This window comes from Delphinapterus leucas, chromosome 13 (assembly GCF_059928025.1).
Source record: "Delphinapterus leucas isolate spDelLeu-1000000601 "Yukka" chromosome 13, BTC_Dleu_Yukka2, whole genome shotgun sequence".
In the NCBI taxonomy this organism is placed as follows: domain Eukaryota; kingdom Metazoa; phylum Chordata; class Mammalia; order Artiodactyla; family Monodontidae; genus Delphinapterus; species Delphinapterus leucas.
The window spans coordinates 12,808,618-12,825,799 of NC_143141.1; the positions used below are offsets into that span (position 1 = coordinate 12,808,618).

Genomic DNA, 17,182 nt, shown 5'->3' on the forward strand with positions numbered 1-17,182 from the left:
AACCACTGCGCCGGGTGATCCTGTAACCTAATTATCTATCATAGGCAAGTATAATATGGAGATGGAGTCTAAGGTCTCATTCTCCACCTCTGCAATCAGCACAAGGCCTCTGGCTGGTCTCAGTGTGGAATGCCCTCCTGGTCTCCTTCTGCCAGAGAATGGGGAGGGTTCCTGCTGGGTCTCCTGCCACCTCCTCCGGGAAGCCCTCCTCAGCCCCTCTGCGTGGACCGGCTTCCTCTCTGGGCTGCGCAGCTCCTTGCACCCATCGCTGCGGCACAGGTGTCAGTGTCCTTGTCTCATCTCCCTGCAGCCCTATAAGCTCCCCGGGAGCAGGTTCCCTGGCTGACTCAGCCCCAGCCTAGAGCCCCAGGCATCACAGATACTCGGCATTGATGGAATGGATGACTGGCCCAGGCGAGATCCTAAGTGGCTCTGCAGTGATGCGGGGTCAGATAAGACCCCTGGGTCTCAGCTCTGCTCACGTTAGAATCTCCTTGGCTGCTCTTTTGGGCCCCAGACATTCTGAGTTCACTGTATAGATGCACGTTGATTCAGAATCATTAAACTAGATTAACCCTAAGCCTTTGAACGTCTCTAACATTAACCAGATCTGCGGACTCTGCCTTTCTATCAGCCCCGGGTGGTGCTGTTGCTGCTGGGCTGCGGACCACGCTTGAAGTGTCACCGTCTAAGGCAGTGATTCTCAACCTCGGCTCTACATGGGAAATCAACTGGTGGGTGACTTTTTAAGACCATGGATGCCTTGGGCCCACCCCTCACCCCCGAGATTTTGATTCAATTGGTCCAGAGTGAGACCCAGATATACTACATAAGTTGCATTTCTGGCACTAACACAGTGTTTTTTTTTACCTCTTCAATATTTCCTAAGTCTGTCCTTCTTTTATTTCTGTTTTCCTCCTACTACTCCTTCCTGGGCTCCCATCTTCTCACACCCAGGCTTGTGCAGTATCCTCTTAACTGGTGTTCTCTCACATTATTCCTGACCCCAAATCCACTCTTTAAACTTCCTTCTCAAGGCCACGATAGAGATGACAGTGGTTTTAAGGTGCTGGCATTGTTTCTACAGGGCAATGGCTCTCCACTTTCCCATGCATCACAATAACCCCGATGGCTTGTTCAAACACAGACTCTTGAGCCTCAAACCCCAGAGTCTCTGATGCAGGAGGTCTGTGGTGGAGCCAGAGAATTTGCTTTCCCAACAAATTTCCAAGAGCTGTTGCTGCTTCTGGTCCCGGGAACGCCCACTGAGAACCTCTGCTCCCAGATCTGAGTTGGATCATGGCCCTGACAAGGAGAAATCAGAACAGGCCCAACAGACAGGCTTGGGAGGCTGGTGCCACCCAGGTGGGGCACAGTGCAGGTCAGGAGCCAGAAAGCTCCTACCTACAGCAAGACCAAAGCCAATCAGAGTAACTTCAGTCACAGCAACAGCAGTAGCAGTAAAGCAGCCTCCCCTCCCAGACACACAGGAGTAGGCCATGCACCTGTGTGCACCTCATCGTGTTTGGTGCCCACTGCCACCTGACCAGTATGGAAAGTGAGGCTCCAGCGTTCTCACACTGACCTGCTGAGGTCTCCCGAGCCTGCCCTGTGCAAAGAGTGGTGATAGGAGCCTTAAATCTGACTTGGGCAGACAGATGTTTTAGTACCTTTAAATTCCAGTATCTGTCGCTTACTACCTGTGTCACCTGGGGCAGGTAACCCCCCCTCTCTTCCTCAGTTTCTGCACCTGAAAGTGGTGATATTAACCATTTCCTCATGGGGTTATTGGAGGGTCACAGGGTAGCCTGTGACAAGGGTTCTAGCTCAGTGAGGCCCCATGGCCCTCAGTGGTGTGGGTTCCTGCACGTCCCCAGCTGGCCATGTTTCTGGTTTCCGTAAGCACAGTGAGGAAGGAGGCCAGGGTTGCCAGCCTCATGGCAATGGTCAGAAGGACCACCAGGCTCAAAACCTTTCTTCTCCTGTGCCCCTTAGCAGCTGTGTGTTACCTACACCTGTCTAGAAAGGCAGAGGCCCATCTTGGGCTCATCTTCCTTATTGACCCTCCCCAAGATTTGCTTCTACAAAGGAAAGGCCTCAGGCCCGTCCCTGCACCCTGAGGTGTCCCCAGCCTCTGAGTCTCCCACTCCCTTAAGAGAGCCCAGCAGCCCAACCCCTATGCCCACCCTCACTCCTTACCACCCTCATCAGTTCATCCAGGGGCCTCACCTGAGTAGGCAGAACTCACGGAGGTGAGGCTGGGGCCTGGCTCCAGGACACCTCTGGCTGGCTCTAAGATCAGAGAAAGTAAGGTGATCACATGCAATTAGAATTTTCAGGAGCATCAGGGGCCTCTGACTGCCTTACTTCTTTTGTGTGTGTTTTGAGAAATACTGAAGCAGAGAAATAGTAATGAGATTGTAAATAGCTTCCCTGGTCCAAAATAGAGGGAGATGAAGATGAAATAGTTTCTGAATATAGATCTTCCTAGAGCCCTTACTTATTAGAAGTATATGCATTGCATTCATTCAGGAGAGATAGTATACCTTGCCTGCATTACTTTGAGAATAACGTGGAGGATTCTGCCCCATAAAACATTGTTTGAGAAATGCCTGAATGAAATGCCTGGTCGTAATTCACACAACTCTTGCACATTGAGAGCACATAGAACCTGTGGAAGAAGAAAAACCAAACCCTGTGCTCTGGTGTGAAGGTTTTACCTAGTCTTGTCTTTGCTGCCCCTCTGCTGCCCGAGATAGCTCTGCATCCCACCGCTCTGAGCCTCATCCTCCCTGTCTGTCCCTCCAGCTCTGACAGTCTACGCTTCCAAGAAGCGGGAGGGCTGTACCTTAGTGGGGAAGGACGGGAGGGAGGCGACTCAGACAGAAGCCTCTCCAACATTGTGTGGAGAGAAGGAGGCTTGCCTCCCCTCCCTTGCAGCAACAAACTGAGGCAGCCCCTGAACGTGCTCTCAGGGTCATCATTCTGAAGCTCCCTGGCACTGGGGAATTTCAGTATCTGGTGCCTGTGCCCTCTCAGCGTCCACTCCCCTCTGTCTCAGGGACAGAATGAGCATGGTGGCCTCCACATCGCCTGTGTTCCAGGAGCAGGGCTGGTTCTCTCTTGTCACTGTTAGCAGATCCACATCCGTCAGACCAACATCCTGATTTTTCGTTTTGGAACTCTGAATGCCACGTGTGAGTTGAAAGCTCCAGGATTTGGCCTCCTCTCCCTTCACAGCCCGTGCTTTAGACAGTCATTTGGGTCAAAAGCCTCCTCTTCTTGTCCCCCTGGAGCCAATGTCCAAGTTCCTTCTTCCAGGGGACACTCAGAAGCCCTGAGCAGGGGTCCTTTTTCCAACCCAGACTCAGAGAACCCCGTCCATCACAGGGCATTCTCCTCTACCTGAGCCAGTAGGGAGAAAAGAGATGCATTTGGAGGATTCAAAACCATCCTGGTGGTGAGTCAGGACTTCACAGCCCTGACTCTTTGGGTGAAAATGATCCGTTTATCTACCACCCGCTGCACCTGGACACCTGCTGCAAAGCTTCATTCTCCCCTCAAGTATTTCTCTTGTCTAATTCATTCACCAAGGAAGTTCCCAAAACTGTGCAAGGTCAACAGGGAGAAGCTGGGACTGTGCCCAGCACCTCACAAGGTCCCACTTTAGGAGTTACTCTTTGGCCCTGGTGTGGATTTTTATAAGAATCTTACCTTCTCAGTGGCACTGAAGCTCATCTCTTTCACAATCTTCAGAGCCCATTTTCACACCTGGTTTCTCCTCCAAAAAGGACATTTTCAACGTGAAGAAATGACTCAACAGGAGCCTGGGGTGAAGGGCAGGACCTGAGTGGACAGGAAGGGGACTGGCTACGGCTCCTTCTGACCCCAGGAAACCTTGCCGGAGGCCTCTGCTACTGAGACCGCAGGCCTTGCTCTCTCTTGGAAATGTTTGCTGCCTCCAGGAAGGCCTCCCAGGGCTGGGCCATCCTCTTCTGTCATTCCTTCTTTGATGCTTGCCCATCCAAAGCAATGCTCTCCAAACTGTGGGTCACCATATCTTTTTTATGGATCTTGACAGCATTTTATCAAAAGGAAATAGAAAATTCAAAGTGTATTGTTCTAAACCTGGGACTGGCAAACTACAGCCCACAGACCAAATCTGCCCTACCACCTGTTTTTAAGTAAAGTTTTTTTGGAACACAGTCATGCTTGTGTTTACACGTTGTCTATGGCTGCTCTCTGGCTCTAACAGCAGAGATGAGTCATTGAAAGAGAGTCACCTGGCCAGCAAAGCCTCTACTGGTTACCTTCCCAACCTTCATAGAAAAAGTTTGCCGACCCTCTGCTAGAGTCTAATCTTAGACAAGAAAGGCCCTTTCTTCGCAGCCTCTTGTCATGGAAAACTGAGCCTCCAAAGGTCCCAAGAAGCTCAACTCCTGATGTCTTGGGGCAGGAATGACACAGAATCCCCTTATTGAAAGGGCTTGGAGGAGGGAGGTTTCCAAACACCCTCCAATTGTACACATCACATCTCACCCGATTCACGAAGAACTTTCCCCAGCATGAGTTCAGGACAACACAGTGAGGGAAGCAGGGCAAGAAATGTGATTCCCACCTTACAGATGAAAAACCTGAAGGTAAGTGACTTACCAAGGGTGACACCACTTTTAAAGTTGCAGAGATGGACATGTGTGGAAACCAAATCCTCCGAGAATGGCTTAGGAAAGAGACAAACAAAACCTAAATGGATTTGCAAAAAGTAAAAATGACAAGGAAGAGCTCCAGGGCTTGGCGGTAAAGACAGTGAAAAAAAGAGAGGATATCCACCGGGCAGTTCTGGGGCGTGGGGAGACCGGATGGGTCTTTAAGGGCATGGATATCTACTATTTGATCCTAAGTTTTTCATTGTTTGGCTGCATTCCCCGAATCTACAAAGCACAACTGCCTTAAATCCCACAACTAAGACCCGGTGCAACCAAATAAATAAATAAAATATTTTAAAAAAGACCCAAAACACTGTGCTGAAAACCCTGCTTCTCCAGAGCAGTTTCTCAGAGTCATCTCGGAAGCAGGCTTCAGGGCTAGTCCTCAGTTTGGCTCAAATAAAACTCTTTTCTAATCTTATTATGGATTTTTTATTGATTATTTTCATTGACACACTCATTACAGAGGCAGTAACCATTCAGACTTTCTGACAGGTTGTATATTCCTGTTTGTTTGTGTATGTGTGTGTGTGTTTGGTGTGTTTATGTTTTCTGTGTGTGTATAAGGGGGTATATATGCTTTATGTTTTCTTGGAGTGTTATGGGTTTTTTTATGTGTATGCTTTGCTTATTGTTTTTTGTGGATATATATTATCTCTTTTTTTTGGCCACGCCTTGCTGCTTGTGGGGTCTTAGTTCCCTGACCAGGGATCAAACCCGGGTCCACGGCAGTGAAAGCTCAGAGTCCTAATCACTGGATCACCAGGGAATTCCCTGTGAGTATATATTATCGTTTGCTGTATAAGTTTTATGGCCACATGTGTTTTGTGTATGTGTATGTGTATGCATGTGAGGGTATATATGTTTTGTGTGTGTTGTGTATATGTGTGTTATGTGTATATCATATGTGTTGTTGGTATGTATTTTTGTGTGGTTTCTTTGTGTGTTGTGTGGGTGTGTACATTGTGCTGGTGTGTATGTTGTATAGGAGGGAAGTCTTTGCTTCCTTTGAATCTGCACAGCACCAGACAGGACTCAGAATGATGTCGGGTTGGTTTACATATAAGGCATCCCCTTTAGGTCAAAATGGAAAGTGTGCCAGGACCACAATTCTCCATTTCAAAACAGCCTCCCGTGGCCAATGTGCCAGACGCGCTGAGACCTCCTACACTCATTTTATAAGAACAATGAAATCACTCCACTGCCTGGCTGCGGACCCAGTGGAATTCCAGCCCCTCTGACTGCCACTCTTTTCTATTTCTGAAACGATCAGACCCCACTAAGAAATTCTGCCTGTAAAGGTGGTCAGGTGACTACTTGACAGATACTCACCTGTAACTGGACAAGTGCAAGCAGGCAGCACCCGCACTGGGCATGCACCTTCTGAGATGCTCACCTCCTGTCCGGGGTGGATAGCCAGGGCCCAGATCACCGTGAGGGGCTGCGGCTGCTCCTGGGATGACAGAACAAAAACAAACAGGTGTCCCACTTCCATCTTTTCTGATACCAGACTCTTTGGTGTTTGAAACCGCCCGCTTTTAGCTTCCAGCAGCTCTGGGGGTCTTGTTCACAAGCTGGTTTCAGGAACTTGCTCCCAGTTTTTGGTTTGTCATTTGTGCCAGAAGATGTGAATGTCAAGAGAGATGAAGGGAAAACTCTGTCTGGAGAGAATGTGTAGAACTTCTCTTCCTGGGAATTCCAAGACCACCTCATCTGCCCTGGCAATGATTGCATCTTTTTCATTGAAGTATGCTTGATTTACAACATTGTATTAGTTTCAGTTGTATAGCAAAGTGATTTAAATATATCTATTTATATATTTTTTCAGATTCTTTTCCATTATAGTTTATTACAAGATATTGAATATAGTTCCCTGTGCTATACAGTAGGTCCTTGTTGTTTACCTATTTTATATATAGTAGTGTTTCTGTTCATCTCAAACTCCTAATTTATCTCCCCCACCTCTCCCTTTCTCGCTGGTAACCATAAGTTTGTTTTCTAGTCTGTGAGTCTATTTCTGTTTTGTAAATAAGTTCACCTGTATCATTTTTTTTAGATTCCACATATAAGTGGTATCATGTGGTATTTGTCTTTCTCTGCCTGACTTACATCACTTAATATGATAATCTCTAGGTCCATCCATGTTGCTGCAAATGGCATTATGTCATTCATTTTTTATGGGAGAGTAATATCCCACTGTATATATACCACATCTTCTTTATCCATTCAGCTGTCAATGGACATTTAGGTTACAAGAATTGCATCTTTATTTTCTTATTTTTTACTTTTTTTTGCCGCACTGTGCGGCTTGTGAGATCTTTGTTCCCCGACCAGGGATTGAACCTGGGCCCTCGGCAGTGAACAGATTTAAGAGGCGAAAAATGTACAATGGTAGTGGTGGAAATGAGACCTTTTAAAAATAGCTTGTTTGGGTCTCACTGTGGACCAGCTGAACCAGAATCTCAGGGCGGTGGGGCCCAAGAATCCATGGTCTGAAGATGTCACCCACCAGGTGATTTCTGGTATAGAGCCGAGGTTGAGAACCCTGCCTTAGACGGTGACACTCTAAGTGTGGTCCTCAGCCCAGCAGCAACAGCACCACCCGGGGCTGATAGAAAGGCAGAGTCCGCAGGTCTGGTTAATGTTAGAGATGTTCAAAGGCTTAGGGTTAATCTAGTTTAATGATTCTGAATCAACGTGCATCTATACAGTGAACTCAGAATGTCTGGGGCCCAAAAGAGCAGCCAAGGAGATTCTAACGTGAGCAGAGACCCAGGGATCTTATCTGACCCCGCATCACTGCAGAGCCACTTAGGATCTCGCCTGGGCCAGTCATCCATTCCATCAATGCCGAGTATCTGTGATGCCTGGGGCTCTAGGCTGGGGCTGAGTCAGCCAGGGAACCTGCTCCCGGGGAGCTTATAGGGCTGCAGGGAGATGAGACAAGGACACTGACACCTGTGCCGCAGCGATGGGTGCAAGGAGCTGCGCAGCCCAGAGAGGAAGCCGGTCCACGCAGAGGGGCTGAGGAGGGCTTCCCGGAGGAGGTGGCAGGAGACCCAGCAGGAACCCTCCCCATTCTCTGGCAGAAGGAGACCAGGAGGGCATTCCACACTGAGACCAGCCAGAGGCCTTGTGCTGATTGCAGAGGTGGAGAATGAGACCTTAGACTCCATCTCCATATTATACTTGCCTATGATAGATAATTAGGTTACAGGATCACCCGGTGCAGTGGTTACCGTGTTGTCACATTGAACATTTTACAGTCACCCGTCCATGACGGTCATTGACCCACATGTGGGCCCCTGCCCTTCATCCAACAAGGGCCTGATCTCCTCCCTGAGGGGCAGGTCCCCTGCCAGTCCCAGGCCCAGTAGGGAAGGTTCCCTCTGTGGCCGAGCCTCTAGGCAGGAATGGTCTGAATGTGTCTCTAGGAGCCAGGCCCTAGGAAGTCCCCTGGCCACTCTTGTGGCTGGTCTGCCTGTTCAGAGAGGTCCTCCAGGGCCAGGTGCAAACCCTGCAGCTTTTCCTGGGAGCCTGGCAGTGCCAGCTCAATCCTGCACGATGCTGGGCTCCTGCCTCCTGCCTCAATCTCTCACTCCCTGCTCTGCCACTGTCCCTTCATCGGCCCAGCCAGTGCAGGCCTCTGTCCCACCCCAGGCATTGCTGGTGCACTGAGGGTGCAGGAAAGAGGGTTACAAAGAGTAATGATTAACTTGTACTGAGTTCTTCCTGTAGCTCAGATACCTGGCTAAGTGTTATTCCTCGGATTAAACATTTCAGCCCTCTCAAAACCCCTCTCAGATAGGTGCTGTTATTACCCCCCATTTCACAGATGAGAACATTAAGGTTTGGAGAGATTTAGTAACTTCTATATCCTAAAGTAATAAGTGACAGAGCTCGGATTTGACCCTATGTGTCAGAATAAGGACCCATGTGCTCACATGCACGCTAAATTTCTTGTGTGGAGCAAGCCAGAAAGCCAACCCATTTCTCTTACCGTCATTTTCCAGAGACCTTCTTTGTATCAGCCTCCCACGTGAGGTCAGCTTGTGAGGAGAGAGGAAGCCTGATTCTCTTGGCCATCTCTAAAGGCGAGCTGTGTCTCTTCTGTGACGTGAACAAAAGACAAAGCCAGCCATCCTGAAGCTGAAGGTGAGCTTTACCCTCGGCCACCCTAAGAGGGAGGTCAAGGTCCGGGTCCTTATTGTCTCTCATGTGCCACAAATTCTCATCTTGGCCAATATAACAGGAGCATCTGCCTTTCTGGAAGCACTGGGTGGAGGCTTTATTGCCCTCCTTTTTGGTTCTGTGCTCCAAGAGCACACATGCTGGGTTTTCTCCATCTCAAAGTCTGTGCTATCTCATTACTCTCTTTTACCTCCTAGAAGCAGAAACTTTCTGACATGGCCACCCAACCATCATGTCTGCCCTTCATCTTTCATAGGGCTACGGTGGGCTCGTGGAACACCTTGGAGTCAGCTGCCCAACCCGGATGGTTTGTCTGCTCCTCCTGCAATCCCGGGGAACCTGTTGGACTGACAAATACTTGAGGGAGAAGGAAACACACTGAGTTTTCATTTTGGCAATTCTGCAAAGCTGAAATAAGCCCCAGTGAAGTCAGAGAATAAGAAACGGCCCCGTCAGATGCCTTCCTGTCCTTTCCTCTCTAACTTGTGCCAATTGCAGAAGAACATGGAAGCTACTGCTTAACCTCTTTGGTTTCTTATTAGTACTTTGAGAATTTGTATCTTGAGGTCATAGAAGGAACAATTGCTTTATTGTAGAGTTCTCAGATGAAATAAAGTTCTCTCTAGGCACCGCTTACCCTGAACCATCAGATATCCATAGGTGGTGTCATATCACATGATTTGGCCGAGTAGAGTCTGCAGGTGCCCCAGGAAGGAGTAGCTGGGCTTATCCTATGCTCCAGAATTAGCCATTCCTACTGGGGCCTGACAGGTACTGGGGGGGGGGCGGTGTGCAAGTCCATGGAAGTGGTTTAGTCGGTGTCGAAGGCACAGTGTGACGGGAAGAAAAGCAACAGCACATCACCATCCAGACAAGTGATAAGTGGAAAAGGGTGGGGTGTGTCCCAGAAAAGGAGCAGGGTGACTGCAAATGTGGGAGAGGCACAGACACAAGGAATCTGGGTCCAGGGACAGCCAGGAGACTGGGTGAGCAACCGGTTGGTATCTGGGAGAGCTGTTAACAAGGGCAAGTTCCTATCACTAAGCTGAGCTCAGATCCCAGTTAGGAGTGATAGGAGGGCTGGTTGACCAGAAACCCAGGACCTGGAAACAGACTGGGAGTGGGGCAAGGGGGAGGGAGACTTGGAAATTAGTCGTCTCCTAGGTATGGCTCTTCAGTTACAAGCAACAATAATTGAGGCAGGCTTACTTAAGCAGAAGGTAAACTAAAACAAACAGGAGCTTTCTAGAAGGATTTTGGGTGCACTCGTTTCTTATAGCTGCTGTAACAAATTACCACAAACTCAGTGTTTAAAATTTTGCAGTTTATTATCTTGCATTTCTGGAGGTCAGTCTGAAATGGGTCTCACTGGGCTAAAATCAAGGTGTAGACAGGGTTGCATTCCTTTTAGAGGCTCTAGGGGAGAATTGATTTCCTTGCTTTTCCAGCTTCTAGGGGTCACTTGCACTCCTTGCCTTGTGGCCCCTTCCTCCATCTTCAGTGTTGGCAATGGCTGGTTGAGTCTCTCTCATCCTGCATCACTTTGACCCTCCTGCCTTCCTCTTTCACTAGTAAGAAGCCCTGTGATTCCATTAGGCCCACCCGCATAATCCAGGATCATTCTCATCTCAGGATCCTTCATTTAACCACATCTGCAAAGTCCCTTTTGCCATGTAAGGTACAATTCACAGTTTCCAGGGATTAAGATGTGGATATTTACGGGGACCACGATTCTGCCTAGCCCATGAAGGACATGCTAAGAAACCAGAGTCAGAAATTTTCAGCAGGTCCCAAATGGCAGGAGCAGGGATGCTTTGGCCTCACCACTGAGATGGATAAGGAAAAGATTCCGATTCCAAGGAGAGCATGTGACTGCCCTAGTTTGGCTCATGTGTCTGCTTCTCAGTCAGCTAAAGGCAACACACCTTATTAGTACTTTGAGAATTTGTATCTTGAGGTCATAGAAGGAAGGATTGCTTCATTGTAGAGTTTTTAGATGAAATAAATCAAACTCTCTACAAGATACCCCCTTACGTTTCCAAGAGGCAGTGAGGGTCCTCAAAGTCAAGCTGGAGAGCTGACCTCAGCAGGTACTGGGCAAGAAGACGAAGCGATGCCTCCCTGAGTCCCCTCAGCCGTAACTAGGACTACGACAGTACCCCAGCCTATGAGGGTCGAGGGGGATGAGGCCCCAGGGAAGAGCTCCGACAAGGTCAGCTGCTTCTGTTTCTGATCTGAGGATGCTGGCGACCAGCACCAAACCCGAGGTAAAAAAGTATTTAGTATTTTCAGTGTTTGAAAATGTGTCCAGGTGACAGTGATGCTTGGCATGGGATTGGGGGGCAGGGGTGAGGGTGTCTTCTTCATAACGTCACGTAACTTCTTTGCAACCAAGACGTGTCTATTCAGATTGGTCTCTGAGCTGGGGCTGTCTCCTAACGGTGAGGACTCTGGCTTCCAAATGGGAGTGAAACCTTGGTCTTGAGGAGGTCGACCATGTGGGTCAAATGGAGGCAGGCATAGCCTGGGCTCCATCCTCCTCCACCTGTCCTTCCAACCTGGTGACATGAAGTAAATCGCTGTGGTGCATGTAGCATGTTGTGTGGGCTTCCTGTGAGGCTACACCGAGATCACAAATGTACCCGCCTCCTTACAGAAGCACAAGATCCCTGTGTGCTCTGACTTTACTGGTGGAAAGTCAGGAATGGTTCAGGTGACCACACAGGTGTGCCACCCCATTTAGTGCTGCAAGCGGCTTCCCACCCCAGCACCACCAAGCCCTCTTTCCCGGGTCTTATTTTTTTGGTCCTCCTAACATGCTATATAATTTGCCTATTTATTATGTTTAATGTGTGCATCTTCCACTAGGATGTAAGTTCCAAGACTTCTCTTCTCTCTGAGGTATCCCAAGAACCTACCACCCAACATGTTTTCTACGAATGAATGAAGGAGACAGAAAGACCAGACGGAGGACGGAAGGAAGAAAAGGATGGAGAGAGGGAAGGGTTGTTATTTAAATGACGGTCTTCTTATTACTGCAGCTAATATGACATCCCCTGCAAAGCAGATGCATTTTTGAAAACTTGTATAAAAACAACTAAGGTGATTTGGATTTTATTTTCCTAACCGTCATTGTAATCATGGGTCTAGGTGTTCAGTGAAAAAATTTGGGCCATTGCATGTTACACCTGAGAATCCCAATGTCTTTCTTTCCTAAGGGCTGCTATAACAAAGTAAAACCACTAGGTGGCTTAAAGCCACACAACTTTATTCTCTCACAGTTCTGGAAGCTAGCTAAAAGTGTGAAAGCAAGATATTGGCAGGGTGGATAAAAAAGAAGGAATAATGCCATTTGCAGCAACATGGATGGAACTAGAGATTATCGTACCAAATGAAGTAAGCCAGAGAAAGACAAATATCATATGATATCACTTGTATGTGGAGTCTAAAAAAATGAGACAAATGAACCTATACACAGAACAGAAGGAGACCCACAGACATGGAAAACAAACTATGGTTACCTAAGGAAAAGGGGTGGGGGAGGGATAAATTAGGAGGTTGGGATTAACATATACACACTACTATACATAAAATAGATAACCAACAAGGATCTACTGTATAGCACAGGGAAATATACTCAATATTTTGAAATGACCTATAAGGGAAAAGAATCTGAAAAAGAATATATATATATATGAATCACTTTGGTGTACATCTGAAACTAACACAACATTGTAAATCAACTATACTTCAATTTTTAAAAATATTAAAAAAAAAAAAAAGGATGTTGGCAGGGTGGGTTCCTCCTCAGGGCTCTAAATCTGTTCCATGCCTCTTCTAGCTTCTAGTTTTGTTGGCAATCCCTGGCGTCCCTTGCTTTGTAGATGCATCATTCGTCCTCCATTGCCACATGGCCTTCTTCTCCCTGTGTCTCTGTGTCTTCTTATCCTCCTCTGTTTGTGTCAGTGTCCAAATTTCCCTTTTCTTACAAGGACAGCGGTCACATTGGATTAGGACACATCCTAAGAACTTTATCTTGATTAAATCTGCAAAGACCCTATTTCCAAATAATGTCACATTCACAGGTACCAGGCGTTAGGACTTTAACATATCTTTTTTGGGGGGAGGGGCACAAATCAACCCATAACACTCAAATTTCAGCTGTTTACCTCAAAAAATTCTCTATGCCTCTAAAGTGCGTGATCTCACGGCATTCACCCTGCAGCAAGAACTCTTTCAGGAGGACCCCATCCAGGGGTTCCTTTCCCAGCTGATCATTCCTCTTGCCCCCATTCAATATCCTGGGCAGGGTGAAGCAGGTGAGGGAAAGAGGAAGGCTATACTGGGGACAGAAAGAGGCCTCTGCTTGGGAGTGAGTGACCCAGCACAGCGCATTAACGCACAGCCTTAGGAGTGGTACATAGCCCAAGCATTTTTGATCCCAGTTACCCCACTCAATTAAACAAAGCTGAGGACACATCTTGAAATAGGGGCAATAGCACTTTGTGAAACGTCCATAAAATTAGGAAATTTACAAGGACTAGATAAAACAGGAACTAACGTTTAGTAGTTTCGTCTCACATTCCAATGGACTGGCTCTCCCAGCCCCTTCTCTTCACTCCAGTCTCTGGAGACACACGCCTAGTGATGGGCTGGTAAATGTTTAACAAGTTCTATCGGGGTGGAGGGGGAGGGGTGGGAATGGGCGGGAGCAATGATACACAGCTCTTGCCAGTTTCAGTGGTGTAGGTACTCCCAGCACAGCCCGACTTCAAACTGCCCCCCATGAAGTCACTGTAGGTGCTGTCAGGAAGAGGTGCTAACAATGGGCTCTTACAAGCTGGATGAACTGACTCCAGCATACCAGGGAAGCCCCTTTAAGATCATCATTGTAGAGCCAGGGGTGATTGGCAAACCATAGCCTGCAGGCAAAATCTAGCTCACTCCCTGTTTCAAATAGTTTGCTAACACAGCCAGGCTCACTGGTCGTCTATGGCTACCTTCCCCCTACAGTAGAACCTGTGGATTCTCAGCCAGCAAAGCCTAGAAGATTTACTATCTGGCCCTTAACAGAAAGTTTGCCTACTCCCATTCTAGAGGGCAAGGGGCCACAGACTGTTTGAAGTCTCCAGACATTCATCCCTGAGTCATTCTGGAACTTTGCACTTTTCATCAAAGAGTTGCAATGCAAGATGGTCTCCATCTCACGCACAAAAGCCTGCACTGTTTTTTACTGCAAAAGTAACATTGCTTTTGTTTGTTTGTTTGTTTGTTTGGCGTAGCTCAGCCTCTCTTGGTATTTTTCAGGAGGAAAATGTATTCTAAATTCCACCTAATCAGGGAACTGAGCCTTCGACGGTGCCTGTCATTTCCCCACAGCCCTTTCGCAGAAGGCGCCTTGTCAGTGCAGCTCCGTACAGGGGCTCAGGGCAGGATCCAGAGGCCAGTTGACCAACGGCAGGGACAGACTCTTTGCAGAGTGTTCAGAGGGGATTGCTTGGCAGGCAGTCAGGGTCATGGTGATTTCTGGTCTGGGAGGTAATTTTCACAATGCATTGGGTGATTGTTGCATCCACCTAATGCTATGACCAGGGCTGGATGAGAATTATGCCCATTTAATAGAGGAGTAAACAGACTCAGAGACAAGTAACTTGACCAGTCACCCAGATTCTAAGTGGCGGACTTCCAGAAGTTCTGACTCCTAGTATAGAGCTCTTTGCACTGTCCCTGAGGGGTTAAAATGCTGCTGTGCTTAAGAATCACCCAGGAAGCGTCTGACGAGCCTTGAAGGCATTATGCTAAATGAACTAAGTCAGACAGACAAAGAGAAGTACTGTGTGACATCACTTATATGATGATTCTAAAAAAGCCAAACTCAGAGAAACAGAGAGGAGGATGGTGGTTACCAAGGGCTGGTGGGTGAGGAGAAAGGGGGATATTGGTCAAAGGATATGAATTTCCTGTTATAAGATTAACAACTTCTGGGGATCTAATGTACCGCATGGTGGTTATAGCTAATAATACAATATTATATACTTGACAGTTGCTAAGAGTAGACCTTAAATGTTCTCACCACAAAAAAGAAATGATAATTATGTGATGGGATAGAAGAGTTAGGTGAGGGGATGGTGGTCATCATATTGCAATACAGAAATGTATCATATCAACACGTTGTCTACCTTAAACTCACACAATGTTATCCGTCAATCGTATCTCCATAAAGCCGGAAAAATACAGATTCTCAGGGTTGCACACCCTGAGATTCTGATTTAGGTGTTCTGGGATGTAACCAGGGACAAAAACTGCCTCTTTTGTTTTAATTTAATTTTTAAATTTTATAGAGTTTTTAAAAGTTGCTTTCCATCTACAGTTATTACAAAATGTTGGCTATGCTCCCCGTGTTGTGCAATAAATCCTTGAGCCTGTCTTTCACCCGATAGTTTGTATCTCCCACAACCCCTCCCCTATATTGCCCCTCTCCCCCAACTGGCCAGTTTTTCCCCTGTGAGTCTGCTTCTTTTATCTAACTGCTTTTTTAAAAAAAAAAAACCAAGTAATTCTGATTCAGGCATTTCTTTCTTGTCCACACTTCCTCCTCCCCATATATTTCATTAGAAAATGATAATGTGCCTTTCTGGCTGAGGCTTATTTCTGAGTGATTGGGTACCAGCTGCCAACAGTACTAGTATTCAGGCTGGCCTTAAACTTGCATCACCGGGAGGAATGTCCTACTCCAGGTGACATGAGCCTGAACCACAGAGAAATCCCATCGCCTGACCCATCTGGTGACTGTGCCCTGTCCCCAGCAGGGAGGCACCCAGCAGAAGACAGCGCTCAGAGAGGCTTCTTCACACAGAGCTTGGACAGTGCGGGCTGGCCTGGTGAGCCCTCTGCCAGCTGACTCATTCCTTACACAGTGTTTGTGCCGGGCTCTGTGCGAGGCGATGAGGATGGAATGTTGAGCTCACTCAGAAGCAGACCCTGCCCTCAAGGCGCTTGTGGTCTGTTGGGGAGACAGACGTTAATCAGGCCAACACAAGTGTAAGTGGAGAAGCTGTGCCCAGTGCATGACTGGGGTGCACAACCCAACCAGGAAAGTAGAGGGACTTCCCTGGGCAAGACCCGAGTAAGATCAGAAGGAAGAGTGGGTGTTAGCCAGGCTCGAGGTGGGAGAGCTTCCTGCCATCTTTGGGGGGGGGGGTCCTGATGAGTTCCCTTTATTGCTATTGAATAAGGCAAAGATGGAGAAAAGGGAGAGCTGTGAACGACATGGAGCCAGCTGCATCTCCACAGCTGGCAGGGATGGTTTATCGTACCCCATCTATATGCCTTGGGGCACCTCCTTTCCTATGGCGGGGGCAAAGGGAAGGGACAGTGCTTTAGAGGCACAGGGGGTCCTGTCATCCATCCCTCTTCCACCCTGTCTCCTGACATGCACAAAACTCATTTTTTTCACCCGGCAGGTGAACTAAGTGCAGCTGGAAGTGCAATGAATGAACACCGGCCTTGGGCTTATCCACATCATGAGACCACCAATGCCTCTTCCTCGGAAATTCGGGAAGAGAAGCTGCTTTATGCTTCTTCACACAAGCCTAAAGCACAACCTTGCTCCTGATGCACTTTCAGAAGCGATGGCCAGAGCCCACATATTACCCAAGGCTGCACAGGAGAAGAAAGGGCAGGCAAATTTCAAAATGTTGGTGTGTGCTAGCCTCCGTCAGCAAAGTCCTTCAGGAAAAGGATAGACTCAGACCATCACCCACCAGGTGGCAAGCAAAGATGGAAGGAAACCGTGCTTGGTTAAGGGAAGGGACTGGTCTGAAGCCTGCAGTCTAAGCTCACTGAAAGTCCCCTTCTTTTTGGAGCTCTACAGGACTGAGAAAGCCAGCTGCTTCTGCGTGGGCCATAGGAGCTGCGAAGTGGCAGTTTTCACAGTGTCTCGAGAAGACTGGGACCCCACATCTTTATCAAGCATGGTCCTTTAAGAATAACTGTAAAAATATACACACTACCATATATGAAATAGAAAAAGGACAAGGATTTGCTGTATAGCACAGGGAACTACATGCAATATCTTGTAATAAACTATAGTGGAAAAGAACAGAAAAAAAGAATAAAGAGATATATACATATATATAATATATACGTATGTATAACCAAATCACTTTGCTGTACACCTGAAACTAACACAATATTGTAAATCAACTATACTTCAATTAAAATAAATATATATATTTATTCCGATATATCAAGCATGGTTACTTAAAAGTTAGGTCAAGTCAGTC

The 17,182-nt window shown here is 47.4% G+C and overlaps 1 protein-coding gene across 1 annotated transcript; it reads left to right on the plus strand.

Moving 5' to 3' along the window:
* The first annotated feature begins 7,982 nt into the window (after positions 1-7,982).
* IL37 (interleukin 37) lies at positions 7,983-9,379 on the plus strand. Its single transcript, XM_089894202.1, is given in 3 exon segments — positions 7,983-8,079; positions 8,681-8,877; positions 9,095-9,379. Coding segments are annotated over 3 exon segments (579 nt in total).
* Positions 9,380-17,182: the final 7,803 nt, after the last annotated feature.